General features: G+C 43.4%; 1 protein-coding gene across 1 annotated transcript in view; it reads right to left on the bottom strand.

Annotated features, from left to right (window-relative positions):
- Nucleotides 1-14,295, bottom strand: part of CACNA2D3 (calcium voltage-gated channel auxiliary subunit alpha2delta 3) — a 1,010,949-nt gene extending 996,654 nt beyond the window's left edge. The window contains exons 1-2 of the mRNA XM_031952127.1: nucleotides 14,035-14,295; nucleotides 13,215-13,296 (exon numbers count right to left, since the gene is read on the bottom strand). Coding sequence (XP_031807987.1) covers nucleotides 13,215-13,296; nucleotides 14,035-14,156 — 204 coding nt within the window. The 5' untranslated portion in view covers nucleotides 14,157-14,295. The remainder of the gene's footprint in view (nucleotides 1-13,214; nucleotides 13,297-14,034) is intronic.
- Nucleotides 14,296-14,670: the final 375 nt, after the last annotated feature.

Genomic DNA, 14,670 nt, shown 5'->3' with positions numbered 1-14,670 from the left:
CGTGACTACCACTCGTCCTTTGGGAAATGGGGATGGAAGGGTGCAGTTAGGATCCAGCACGTTCCCAAATCTGCCACAAATAATCGTCACCAATGAAGCCACTAAACAATTGGCACACCATTAAACTGACCACAGGAGAAAGCTCTTGCTTAAACAGGACAGTTAGGGTTTATGGCATCCAATCTAGCCATCGGTAATAAATAGCAAAATGGCCACAGTTTCACTATAACGAGGGGCTGCTTCTATCCAAAAATGTAATCACAAAAGAGGGAAATAAACCCATTACTATAAAGGGATGAGGGAAAAGGCAAAGTCAGCTAAATTCAATTAGGTTTCCAGAAAAGCTTCTAAAAAATCACAACAAATGAATGAAGAGTCTCTGAAAAGAGATAGAAGAAGGGCATTAAAACTTAGCAAATCAAGGAAAGGGGGGGAGAAACACCAGATGAATTACTTGGTCTCCCCCTCCCCCATCTCATCATTCCTCTCCTTTTTATGAGGCTAGATTAGAAAGGACAATTGCAATAACCCAGACAACATCTGGAGCAAACAGTCAGTAGGAAACTCAAAGGAGGAAAGAATCATAGAGGCGAATTAAAAAAAAAAATCAAAAGCTGTTGAGTGAATTCAGGGAGAATAAAAGTTTCCACCAACCAGATTGCTCTAACAGAAGGGCCATCTCTGCTGATTAATGGCATACTAGGAAGCTGCTTGTTCCCTGGGAACACTGAGGTTTGGTCCTCTTCCACAGAGGGAACTCACACTGATTTTTACAATCCCAGGACCTGCGTGCAATCCATGTCTTGGACCTTTGCTACCCAGAGAGACAATTCACAGGGCTGGGCCAAGTCACAACCTCCTGAGCCTCAGTTCCCTTTGCTACAAAATGAGACTGGACTAGATACCAGCTCCAGATCCATAAAGCCTGGGAGAAAGCAGAGAGCATTAAGTCATTCAGGGGACATTCCTTCCCTGAAAGAAGCACATAAGCAAAGTCATCCAGTGACTCGACCTGATCAGCTCTAGAAGGAAGGAATATGGCCTCCCCGTTCTCCCAGGAACTGGCTGACAAATGTACTCACTTCCATAACAGCTCTTGCAAAGGGCCATCTGGAAGGCAAGATGAACGTCTTTAAAAAGCTGATGGCTTTCCAAGTCCATCACCTTTACCACTCTGGAAATATCTCCATCCTACAGGACCCCCAAACTTAGCCAGGATGGCCAAAATCCAGCTGTGATTCCCAATATCCCTCTGAACATTCAGTCCTGACCACTTTAAACCTTTTTGCTTTTTTTAAAGAATGAGGGAACCACCTACCCCTTCCAGAGAGGACGATAACTTTAGAGGTGGAAAGAACCTTAGAGATCAACAAACTCAGGCTTTCCATTTTACAAAAGAAGAAACTGAGTCCCAGAAGGAAGTGATAGGCTTATTTCTTACTTTAAATGATGACCCACTGATGTTTCTCTATAAAATGATAGTTTTACAATTGACTCCTTAATAAGATCTTTAGTACTTAATTTTATTAATTTATTAGTATTTGATTTTAATGTTATTAAAAGTGGATTGCTGGGATATGGCAGAAGTGGGAATGAGTATGGTTAAAATCTCAATTCAACTATTATTTTTGTGACCTTAGACAAGCCACTCAATCATAAGTATTAATTAAGCACCTTCGATGTGCCAGGAAACTATTAAAAAAAACAGTCAAAATGTCCTCCTCGATGGGCTTATATCCTATTAGAAAAGAAAATAATAACAGGGTTACTAGGGAAAAGATGCCAGGAGCCAAGGGAATCCTACACTCACAAAAATGAAAATAGTACAGTATAGTAAAGGATTAACTTCTTTACCTTTGAATGTTAGTAGTAATTTTGCAGTAAAATTCACAAAATGCAGTCAGTCTCCTGCTTTGGGGAGTAGATTTAATCTCTGTGTCCTAGCTTCTTTATCAGTCATAGCAGAGGCTTGAAACAGATGGCCTCTGATGCAACTTCTTCTGGCTCAAATCGGTGATCCAATGTGTGACTTATGGGCAACCCATTTAATCACCCAAGTCCTTAGTTTCCTATCTGTAAACTAGATTTTGGAATCAATAGCCTCTGAGGTGACTTCTAGCTCTGAAGTCACCCACCATGCTTTACAATCGCATCTTAGATATTCATTTAAATAGAAACTGCTCAGATCTGCAAAAATTCTATTCTTCCAGAAGGAATATCCAGTCTTCAGCGTTGCCTTCCCAGGGGCCCAACACTGATCAGCTTGTGACAGCAGGGCAAAATCTATGCCCATTGAGCTGTTGGAGCAAGATGCGATCATATTACATTAATAGAAATTCTCACTGATAATGGAAACTGGTGGGAGGCGAAGAGCAGAGCTTTATGTTATATCTTGCAGCCATGAAGTGGCTACATCCAATGGATTGATCACCTCCCACACATATGGTTCTCTTTACATTATTTCTCGGCCTTGGCGTCGACAAAGCACAATACAAGGGGCATTATGGATGGGACCGTTCCGAGGAGCCCAGAGGCCCACTCCATATTTCAAACTCTCACCTGGCTGCTCGTATTCCATACAATTATAAAGCAAATCAAATGTGAATTCTGGCAACTGCCTGCATCTGCATCGTAGGATGCAAGGCAACAAAGTATTTTTTTAAGCCGTGATAATCTCCTATGGTCATATGTCAAGTGTTTGGATTCCTGTTATACCATGGCCACTTTTAAGGAGGGCACAAAATTCCTTAACTGCCCTCATCTTCCCAAATAAATGCAGCCTCGGGCTCACCGAAATCCCAGAATGTGCTCTGCCATTGGCCTAATGCACAAAGGGAAAGTATATCCATATTGAGAAAACGCCCCCCGAAGAGGAATAACTCTATCCCTGAGTTACCATTCAACCCATTTATATTCCCTGAAAAGACTCCTTTCCAAATTCTGGTTTCCTTTTATTTCTACATTGTACATTTTTACGCCGGTGCAGTGAAAATTGTATTAAAAGTCAGAGAAGCTGGATCCAAATATTAGTTCTGTCAGTTCCTAGCTGTGTGACCCTGAATATGTCATCATTTTCTCATCTAGAAAGTGAAGGAGTTGCCCTTCATGATCTCTCTGGTCTCTGACAGCTCAATGATCTTACCATCTTGCAGAGAGCAGGTCCTCAACAAAGATCTTTTATTTTTTTCTGGACTGTGGCCATTTGCAAGGTTCACAGTGGACAAACAAAACCACAACATTCTTCATTCCGCCCTAGAATGGTGGAGGACGTTAAATCTTCGATAAGAACAGAACCTTCCAGGAGAGACACAGAAAAAGACATTCAGAAGTGCACTGCTTCTTCTGCCTTGCCTTTCCAACTGCGGCCTTCGTTCAGCACCAGGCCTCCGGTGGATAGCTCAGTTAAACATAATTAAAAAGTTGACTGATTCTCCTAATGAAAAGAAGCTAAAGCTGCCCAGGCTGAAGGCATCCTGGTCAGAATCTCCCACTTCCCAGCTTTGTAGACATAAGAGAAATGCCATAAAATGCTGCTGTTCACTTCTGGTCTCGGGGATTCCTGCCAGGCTTGATAAGTTCAGAGTAGGTAGGGCCGGTCTGCAGATTGTTCCATGAATCACCATCAAATTCAAGTCTGTGACACTACCACAGGGACAATCATCCTGAATGCCTGAAAATGTTTTGCCCTCATCTCACCTGAGTCTCTGCAGGCAAAGTGTAGTGCAGGGTTTAAGTGAGGGTTGGGGGATTTCAAGAGAGAAAGGGGATTGGACCGATTTAACTTTAAAGAATGGGCTAGATTGGGAAGAATTCTCTTTCTCCTATCCATTCCTTCCTTTCTAGACCTCCCTGAGGTCTAGGATCATAAGGACCATGATCTTAAGTCCATCTACTAATTTAGAGCATCATATAATCCACTTTACAGATGAGGACATCGAGGCCAGAAAAGCAAAGGAACTCATTCAAGATCACAAGGTAATAAGTGGCCAAGCCAGGAATCAAAGCCCCATTTCTATTTAACCCACTACCCCAGAGAGTAAAGATCCAGTATTGTATTAGGGGGAAAGTGTTGTAGCTGAAACCAGAAGACTTGGGTTCAAATGCTGCCTCTATCATTTCCACCTGTGTGACAATTCCCTTCCCTGAGCCTTAGTGTCTTCATCTATAAAGTAAAGGGATTGCATTAGATACCCTTTGAGATCCCTGTCAGTACTAGATCCAGATTCCATGATCTGAGATGGTTAATGTAAAGAAAGAAGTCTAGACCTGCCCAAGAGCTTCTTTTGTCGGCTTTCAACCTTAGGCCACAAAGCAAGCTTTTGTGAAAAGGCCAGGAGGTCCCCGTGGCAAACTGGTTCCCAAGAGGGAGCCTGGAATTGTGTCAGAGCGCAGAACTTGGAATAGGACTGTGAGCATTTGAAGCTCTGAGCCAGTCTCCTCCCCACACACACATCAATGCACACAACATAGCTCTGTACCCCCTGGCCTGGAACATTTGAAGTGCTTCTCTATTAAAGGCAAGGGCATCCTTCATAGCCAAATCAACAAGTTTGAGGGGAAAGTCTCAGGGCAGGGGTCAACCATAAACCTGGAAGAAGATCCCAGAGTACCACAATGTTCACATCCACTCACCAGAAGATTGAGTCCCATTAGGAAACTGATTTCCCAGGAAAAACACAGTTTCCCCACCTGTTAAAGAAGGTAGTTGGTGAGCACAACACTGGAGGCACTTGCTAGCTTATCCTTTCTTAGGAAATATTGAATATAAAACACACATAATCCCTAGAGTATCATACAAATAGTTGTCGGTTATCATCCCTGTTGAGGTCATTTATGCTCTCAAGCCAAAGTACAACTCATTTACATGGGCGTCAGCTCCTTTTACCTGGACACCTGATGACTTGCTAACCCAGAACACAAAAACAAATCATCAGAAAAGCACAAAATAGTGAAATTTTCATCTATTTCTTGTCGAGAGAGAGAGAGAGAGAGAGAGAGAGAGAGAGAGAGAGAGAGAGAGACCGAGACCTGCCTGCCAAGGAGTGTCCTTGAAAACATCCACAAGAGGAGTTTCTGTTATTGGCAATATTTATTTTTGTAGCACTAATTTCAAATCTCCAGGACACCAGGCACCTTATAAATTTAATACGCATTTAAACAGCCTCAGAGCAAGCGGGTCTGGCATCCAACCAGCATCATCCAAAGGGAATGGAAATGAGCTTCATTGGATGCTCAGCATTGACTGAAAACTTCCTGGGTCGTTCTCAATTGTGTTGATGAAGAAAAAGGAAGAAGCCCTGAGTGATGTACAATAACAATGCAAAAGTGTTAGCCTTTAGTAACAACCAGAGGGTCTCCTGACATAATGGGGAGAATGCTGGCTTTGGAGTCAGAAGCCCCGAGTTTGAATCCTGTCTCAGAAGCTCATTAGCTGTGTGACCTTGGAAAAGTCCAAGTCTCAGTTCCTCATCTGTCAAATGAGATAGAATTCAATGACCATTAAGGCTCCCACTAGATCTAAATATTTGATTCAGTGTCATACAATAAATATTCATCCAAATAACAGCTGGCTTTTATATAGCTACCCATAAAATGAATTAGCATGTAATGTGCTTTGCAAACCTTAAATCGCTGTATAAATACTTGCTATTATTAGCAAGAACTAATTATATAATGCTTGAAAGTTTGCAAAAGGACAGACCTGGGAGATGAGTAAAACAGGTGTTCTTTTCTTTTTTAATAGTATTTTTTTTTATTAATTTCATATCAAGACAATTATTAGCATTTTTTTTTTTGCTGAGGCAATTGGGGTTAAGTGACTTACCCAGGGTCACACAATTAGGAAGTGTTAAGTGTCTGAGACCAGATTTGAACTCAGGTCCGTCTGACTTCAGGGCTGGTGCTCTATCCACTGTACTACCTCACTGCTCCTTTAGATTTGATTTTTACAAGATTGTAACTTTCAAATTTTTCTTCCTCTCTCCTTCCCCTCCCTCTTCCAATAATGAGGCCAATTTGATATAGATTATACATGTTTCCATAATAGACACAGTAGTAAAAAAAGAAACAAATCAAAAGAAGGAAAAACATGAAAAAAATTGAGTGGGAAAAATATGCTTTACTCTGCATCAAAGTTCATCAGTTCTTTGTTGGATGTGAATAGCATTTTCCTTCACAAGAACTTTGTACTTGTCTTTGATCATTGTGTTGCTGAGAAGAGCAAAGTCAATCATATTGGTCATCACACCATGTCACTAATACTGAGTACAATGTTTTCCTAGTTTTTCTCACTTCACTTTGCATCCGTTTGTACAAGTCTTCCCAGGTTCTTCTGAAATCTAAAGTTCCATTTTGCATGTGGAAAAACTGAGGCTCAACAAGATTAAATGTCTTGCCTGTAAACATATAGCAAGGAAGTGGCCGAGGTGAGTTTCACAGTCACTCCCTGACTCCACACCATGGAGACCTGGTAGATGGTTACACAGGTGTTGTTCCTGATCCCTGAACCATGTCATTTCTCCCACTCTGACCAGCATGACCCAAAGGGTTCTCTAATAAAGCCAAGAAGGGAAATCAAACAACTTCATCTGGAGAAGTAAAAGGGACATCACTGTCCACTGACACTGAATAATAACACTGCACGAGGCCATAAAATAGCAGAGCATTTTCCTCACAATTACTTCAGGAGATAGATGTTAGTAGGGAAATACCTATTATTATTCCCATCTCACAAGGGAGAAAACTGAAGTTCAGAGAAGTGAATGGATTTGGCCAAGGGCAAAGATGGAATTCAACTGGAGATGTCTGCTAACCTCAGGGTCAAATCTCTTCCTCTATAAAATGACCCCTTGAAGAGACTTAATGGAGGCTCTGACTACGGTCCAAAGCAACAAGTGATTGGAACATTGTCTTTTAAGTAATGTCCCCTTGGGCTCCACTATGAAATAATGTCCCCTTATGCCTACACATAGTGAAAAATCACTATGGTGTAGTATGGGCCAAGATTTCTTTCATTGCCCATATGATCATTATCTCCTTACAATATCATTAAGTCTTTCTTTTTATCTCCCAGAACGGGGCCTCATATACAACAAGGGCTTAATAAATATCTATTGACCCAACCAATAAAATAGCTTGGAAAGTAATCTATAGGATACTATTTCCACACCATCATTTTCCCATAAAACAATGCAGTCAACATCTAAGTCAATAGAGTTTACTGGATAGACGGTCAAAGAAGCAAGTACAGAATTTGAAGAACTCAAGGGATATTCATTTGATGAAGTCACATGCTCTCAGATAGGCTGCTTGGTCTAGTGGATAGAGAATGAGGAAAAAGTGAATTCAAATCCCATGTCAAACCCTCGTAGCTGTGTGACCCTAGACACAGTGTCTTTGTACAGATCAAATAAGATAAATGCAAAGTGATTTCCAGTGTGTTTTTGTTGTTGCTCTTCAAAGCATTGTTTAATTGACGATTATTATAGCTCTAGACCTAAAGTTTGGGGGTAAGACTGCTTAATGTCACATATATGCTCAACTGACATGTCAAACTTCCACTTCTGTATATATAAAGTATAAATGCAAGGGAGTCAATTCAAGTAAAAGGGACACACCCGTGCCCCGTGGGACTCGAAAGGTCTCATTTTCCCATAGGTCTTGCTTTCACTTAAAAGCAGAACTGGGTTTTGCTCAGACTGTAAGGGAGGTCTAAGAATCCTAAGCTTAAAATATCTTTATCCCTTCACCCATTTGGACTGAAGCCGTTTAGCGCATTTTTAATTCCAACACTGTGATTAACTCTCTGCCTTGAAAAGCCTGGGCATGGGTTACCCGTGTCATACAGATAATCCCCCCTGGCACAGGATCCAAGATTCCCATTCAGCAGGAAAACCAAGCCTGCCCTTTGATTTGTTTTCATTCACCAGACTAGAGCATCACTAAACCTCCCGACCTCACTGACCAAGCAAGCTTGAGTGGTTCCTTTGAATAAGAGGAAATCAAAACGGAGACATGCCCTGGCAGGAGTAAATTTTACAGAAGGAAAAGGAAGACATGCAATTAACAATTAGGTGGCTTGCCCAAACCTCGGTGAATCTGTGGAAAATGAAGTTCAGAAAACGGCAAGTCACCATTTTATGTGTTTTAAAATTAAAGATAGATGTTCTGCATGAATGAGATGCATGTCCTGAATGCTAATTGATTTACCATTAGAATAATGTATGGATGTCTCCCCTCTTGTAGGAAACAGGCATCCCTGAAAGGCTGAAAACCATCCTCTCAAAGAGCTAGCTGGGGTTTAATATCAATGACTCAAAAAGAACCTGTCTGAAAACATGATGATCTGAAATGGCCTCGTGGATTAAAGGCACTGCAGAGTAGGATTAATGCCTGCATAGTGCACGGAGCACAGTACTGGATGTCAGCGGATGAGTGTTTATTCAACAAGAATGCTCCTCCCTTAGGTGAATACCCCCCATAACCTAGAAGTCGCTGGTATCAGGCATCCTGTAGCACTCTCCTCCTCCCAGATTCCAGATAAGTGAGTCTATTTCATTATTTAATAGTTTGATGATTCCCCCATTGATGAAAAGCAATACCTGTCCAAATGTTTAAAACAACCAACCTTTTACCTCCCTGACTGTCCTAGAGATAGACCTCAATTTCCCATATGAGAAACGTTTTTGAAATGAATACTTGATAAAAGCCCTTTTATGCACTCCAAGCATCTCTGCTCTGAGAACTAGAAGAGGTTTATCAGGCAAAAGTCCATTCTTTTTTCCTAATTTTTATGAAGATCCTGTTAGCCATTTTCCTCCCTATCTAGGATTATTGCCACCTTGGAATATGCATCTGGAAAGAAACCTTTATGCTTTTGAATTCTGGAAAACAAGTCCCACAATCTCCAGACTGCGACTTCTGTAGAATTCTCACTCAGGCAAGTGAAATAAACACCACCAGGCTTTAAATTATGCTTATTGAGAACATTGGAAGAACAGCCTCCAGGTGAAATAGAGGAAGCCACTGTCTCTATGTCAGTGGGGCCTCGTGATTTCCCAAATAGGATATTATAAAAATGTGGGTTTTAAAAGTATTCCCAAAGAGGCCAGACGACACTTGACATTTTGGATGGATGGGGAGGAGGAGGCTGGAGAAAGCTAAGGGCAACTGAATTCTTGTGTGGCTACGTCGCAGAGGGAACTTAATTTCAATTTACACCAAAATGATAAGCCCGGCAGCGTGAGGTAACTAGGAGAGGACGGCCTGACTGTTTATACAGTAGCACACAGACATCTTCCTTTATGGTGCCAAATCCATATGACAAGTGGAAAACTTCACTAAATTAGATACAAGCCCAACACAGCCTTGCATCAATGCCTTCCCTTCAGGACCAAAGCACACAGTGTTCTAGAACTCTGCTGAGATCATGATAGTGGGTTTAAAAGTTACTTTTTAAAACTGATAAATATATTCACAGCTTGCTATTTCCTTGTTTGTGAGGAAGAGGTTAAAAAAAAAGAATTGGGGGGAAAATGAACCTCAAATGTCCAATATTCATTATTTTGAGCTAAAATCACCTAACTTGGGATATAAAGTCGTAGTTGTTAAAATATTCTCTTTTCTTATAAAAATCTAACAAAGCTAGGCAAATAAAGCATATATAATGTTTTTGAAATTTTATTTACAAACGATAAAGTCATAACAATGTTACCTCAAATTTCATAATTTTATAAGAATCAACGACCTAAAAGAAATATTCTAAAATTGATGTCAAATGTATACATATATTATATTTAACTTATACTTTAACATCTTTAACATGTATTGGTCAACCTGCCATCTGAGGGAGGGGTGGAGGGAAGGAGGGGAAAAGTTGGAAAAGAAGGTTTTGCAATTGTCAATGCTGAAAAATTATCCATGCATATAACTTGTAAATAAAAAGCTATAATAAAAAAAAAAGAAAAAATAGGGAAAAAATAAATAAATAAAATTAATGTCAAGCCAGTGCTGAGTTTCTAGTGATTGTCATGAGATTTTAAAGTTTCAGGTACTAAATTCCCACTCCGAAATTATCTGCTATTTCACTGATGCAGAGTACAAAGGGTTATTTAGAAATCTCATGCAATATATAAAATGATACGGTCCCTTTCAGTAAACCTTAAAACAATGTTTTAAAGAAATGTTATCGTCCAAGGGCATTTCCCTTCTCTTACACAACATAGCGTGTCTTCTTAAGGTCTTCTGGAGACATCGTTAAAGCATTGGATCAGGGCGACACATTTTACAGAAAAAAAAAAAAGTTAAAAGCAACTTTACCATTAACGATAGAGTTCTAAGATCTGAGCGTTCCTTTCATGGCAAATGACATCAGACATTTATAGATATGAGCTGCTGCTAGATGGCTAGTTTCTCTAAAAGCATCATGCAAAAAGATATTTAAAACTATATTTCCATTTGCATCTCTCCTCTGCCTTTGCTTGGCCAAGTGTTGCCAAGCATCTCGTTCTGAGGTACTCACGTGTTCTCCCAGGCACATTGGGAATTCTCTAAGCCAATGATCTGATCATTAATAAACCAACTAAATAAAATCTAAACTTGGATCACAAAATATAACTCCTGGAGCATATAAATCCTCGCAAATGTTGACTAATTTTTTTTCCAGTTGACTACTTACTCCAATCCAAATATTGATTAAGTGTATCTCATAGGATAGGCCTTATTGAGGTGCTTGTGGCATTGATACTTATATGTGTGTGTTTGTGTATGTAGGTTTATGGCCACCTAGCAGATATTTAAGAGGTGGGATTCTAACAAAAGTCCTTTCTCCAAATCCCAAACTTTGTCAAATGATGGTTTCTTTAATGGAAATTTAAAAGGAGTGAGAAGAAACAGGTCTTTATAAATTATCATTTTAAAATAATATCACATTATTTCAAACATAACTAAGATGAGTAGACGATACAAAATCATATAATGTTTACAGTTCCTTAGTCACCAAAAATGTAATAAAATTATTATTTAACTTCATAGATAGAATAACAATCAGTTTCAAATACTTTCCTCTAATCAGACTCCCCTCATGCACATTAAGATGTATGCATTCAGGGAGCTCTAGTTCCAGAATCATCCTGAAACGGCTCCACTTAGTGTGTCTGAAGGCATCGCTATACCTTATACCATTCTACTGCCCCTGCACTTGCACTTGACCTGTATCCTCATTTTCCCCAAACCCTAAAGGGGCGAAGACGATGTACACTGGAGAGCAGCTAGATTTGACAATGGAGAAACCCCTCTCAGAATCAGTGCTACATGACCCACACTTTAATGCTAAACAAATTCAAAGCCATCCCTTTTCATCAGGCAATAGAGCACCATGCAGAAGTAAGAAGTAACAACAAAAGCAATAAACAGCTGGAAAAAATTAGACCATTGTCAAGCTGCAGGCATGACAAAAACAAATCTCTGCTCATGGATTCAATATGAGAAAGGATGCTGATGAGAAGGTAAAAGCATCACTTTCACTGGTTCCAATTAGCTACTATTGAATAGCCAATAGGAAGATCGTGTGTGTGTGTGTGTGTGTGTGTAGATTAACTTCAGAGAGAAAAGAGACAGCAATTTCACAGGCTCTAAGAAAGTGGCCAAATCAGATGCTCGAGAGTAACTAAGAAATTCACAAACTCTCCCTGGCTTCTCTCACAGCCTTTAGCACTCCCTTTGTACCCAGTGTTCTCCAGGGGGGGTAAAAAATCCCAAAGTTTTGCACATGCCCACCCTACTTAAAAAATTCAAACTGCATCTGGATAATGGACAAGGCCAAACAGCGCAGTGACACATCGGATGGCAGGACAGAAACCCAAGTAGCAAAGTAGAGTTTGATAGCTACCCCAGAAACAGAGAGGGGGGACTGGTCTTTGCATCCTATGTCCCGAAACTTCCTATTACCCCTCCCCCACTGGCATACTAGAACCTGAAGAACTAACCAGCTGGTTCTAATGGGGCTGACGTCATTTTGACAATGGCGATATTAAGCCAACCTTTCTCTTTTGGGGGGCTCCCAAGAACAGGCATAAATCAGGACCCCTTTGCTAACAGGATGCTCGTATTGCTCCATTTTTAACTCATTCTTTATTCATTACAGAATAAGGTTTGTTTTAGGGACCAACGTGCAAAACTGCTTCCCATCATTTCCCAAAGTTTCCTTTGAAACTCAACGCTATAAATAAAATACATACTTAGTTACCAGGCAGAACGTATAACACATATGTTACTTTGGCCCAAACAGCATAGGGGGAAAAAATCTCAAAAGTTATGTTGATCATCAAATCTGTTTGGAACCACAATAGGGAATCGGTTTCTACTGGAAGTACATCTCTTTATATCTATATTTTTTTCCCCCAACTCTTTCTGTAAATTCTCCTGACTGGCCAATCCACAGTCCTTTCAGCCCCTCTCTTTCCCCCTAATCCAACGCCAAACAACCCCCTTCTTAAGGAGACTCTCTCTCCCAGAAGGCTGCATATTGAAATTCAAGTTGATAAAGCTCTTGATAAAGGCCTAATAATCAATTCTCCATCCTCATTACTCTTCAGGATTATGTAGACACAGCCCAATTTCTCCAGTTTGTGGCTACTTTCAGAGGTTATTACCCAGTGTGCAGCTGAGCAGAAAGATAACCACATTCATTCCCCTTATCTGTAATGATGTATGTAATACATCCCAGCACTGGGGTGAGATGATTGGGGAATAATGGGGGTTGTAAGAACTGCAGCGATGACAAACAATAGTGTAGCCTCCTTTCCCTGAGAGTGAACTGCACGGCCAGGGCCAAGGTGAAAGGCAGGCAGATCCGGGCATCGGCCCCACCATCAAGTGAGCGTTTTCCCACCGGGGAACAGCTGTTTTCCTCCCTGAAAGAGCAGTATCCCCACGGAGGCTAGAACAGGCACAAGGTTCCACTCTCCGGCTCTGGCCAGGACACTGCCAGTGAGTACCCAGGCTCCTCGGTGTTTGGAATCAAGTGTCAGCTAAAAATAACCACGGAGTCGGGGACAAGTCGGCGCGGGTCTGCTGGCCAGAGGCAGGGGCCGCGGCCCCCCGCCGAGGGCTGGAGCCCAGCCCTCCCGCTTGTTTGGCAAACTAAGTCTGCCTCCATTTTCTGAGCTCGGCTCCTAAGACATAGCTGCCTGCCAGGCAGGCGGAGGAGCCCTTACCTTCTGCAGGAGCTGGGAACCTGAGTACTTGGCTGCAATGGATTTGATCTCCCCACCAAAAGCAGAGGCCCAGAGCTTCACACTGCAAAGGAGAGCAGAGGGAGACGGGTCACCCAAGGGGTCACACGGGCAACACGGCTCCATCACACACACACACACACACACACACACTCACACTACTGTTGCTTCAAGTGCATCCTCATGGAGTGTTAGAGAGAAAAAGCCACCAGCAGCCAAGCCAGGCTCCCAAGTGCAAGTTCAGGAGCAGGGAGTTCACCTGCCAGGTCAAGGCCGGGCCTGGCTCCCTCCGGCTCCCCCCAAAAGTCGCTGCTGGATTTTGTGTAGACACCCAAAGGGAGCCCGGTTGGCTCAGCCGTGAACTCGGACCAACTTGGGCAGCCCAGTTCGCAGCACACACACACACACACACACACACACACACACACCCAACCAAGCTGCTCCCGAGAGCGTGAGGGGCTTGCTGGAGGCTCTCGGGAAAGTTTGGTTAGGTAATGGGCGGCCGAGTTGGCGAGGGAGGGCGACGCCGGGACCTGCAGTGGTCCTGCCCTAGCCGGGGATTTGGGGGAAGGAGTGCAAAGCCGGCTTCGGGGCTGCTGTCCCCAGCATGCAGCTGAAAACCCAGCCGGCGCCTTAAGGCTCTTCCCGGATGGGGCACCTGCACTCGCCGGCCCAAAGTTGGGAGGCGGCGGCGGCGGCCGGGGCAGCCGCGAAGCCGAGCCCCCGGCCCTGGGAGCCCCAGCCCGGAAGGGGGAGCGGAGCCCTGAAGGTGGGGAAAGCGGCAGCCGGAGAGGGCACTTACACGGAGAGGGGGATCTGCTGCTCCGAGCCGACCACGTCCACCAGCGTGGCGTTCAGGAACACGGTCCAGAAGAGCACGAAGATGCCCCGGCAAGAGCGCAGCGGGCTCGGCAGCGCCCGCATGGTGGGCTAGCGGTCGGGGGCACTTGCCGGAGACACTCGCGCGGGAAAGCTAGCCCCAACCCCCAGCGGAGCGCAGCGGGGTGGACGGGCTCCTCCTCCTCCTTCTCCTCCCCCTCCTCTCTCTTCCTCCTCCTCCTCCTCCTCCTCGTCCTCCTCCTCCTCGCCTCTCTCTCCCTCTCGGTCTCTCTCTGCCGGCTGAGAGCTCACTTGGGAAGGAGCAAAAGGGAAAGGGAAGGGGGAGGGAGGAGAGAGATGAGGGAAGGATGGAGGGAGGGAGGAGGAGAGGAGGAGGGAGAAGTAGGTAGAGGGAGGGAGGGAGAGGAGGGCAGACGCCGGCCGGGAGGCTCTCCCAGTTGCTGTGTCCTCGTCGCTCCACCAGCACCCCACCCCACCCCGCCCCTGCGAGCCACTGCCCCGGGGAGGGCTGGAGCGACGGAGAGATGAAGGGATGGAGCGAGGGAGGCTGGCAACGGAGCGAGGACCCTCCGGAGGCGCAGCGCGAATGACTTGAAAA

The sequence above is a fragment of the Sarcophilus harrisii genome, chromosome 1, assembly GCF_902635505.1.
Source record: "Sarcophilus harrisii chromosome 1, mSarHar1.11, whole genome shotgun sequence".
Lineage (NCBI taxonomy): Eukaryota > Metazoa > Chordata > Mammalia > Dasyuromorphia > Dasyuridae > Sarcophilus > Sarcophilus harrisii.
The sequence above is the reverse complement of the archived record's forward strand: the minus strand, read 5'-3'. Positions and strand labels throughout refer to the sequence as shown.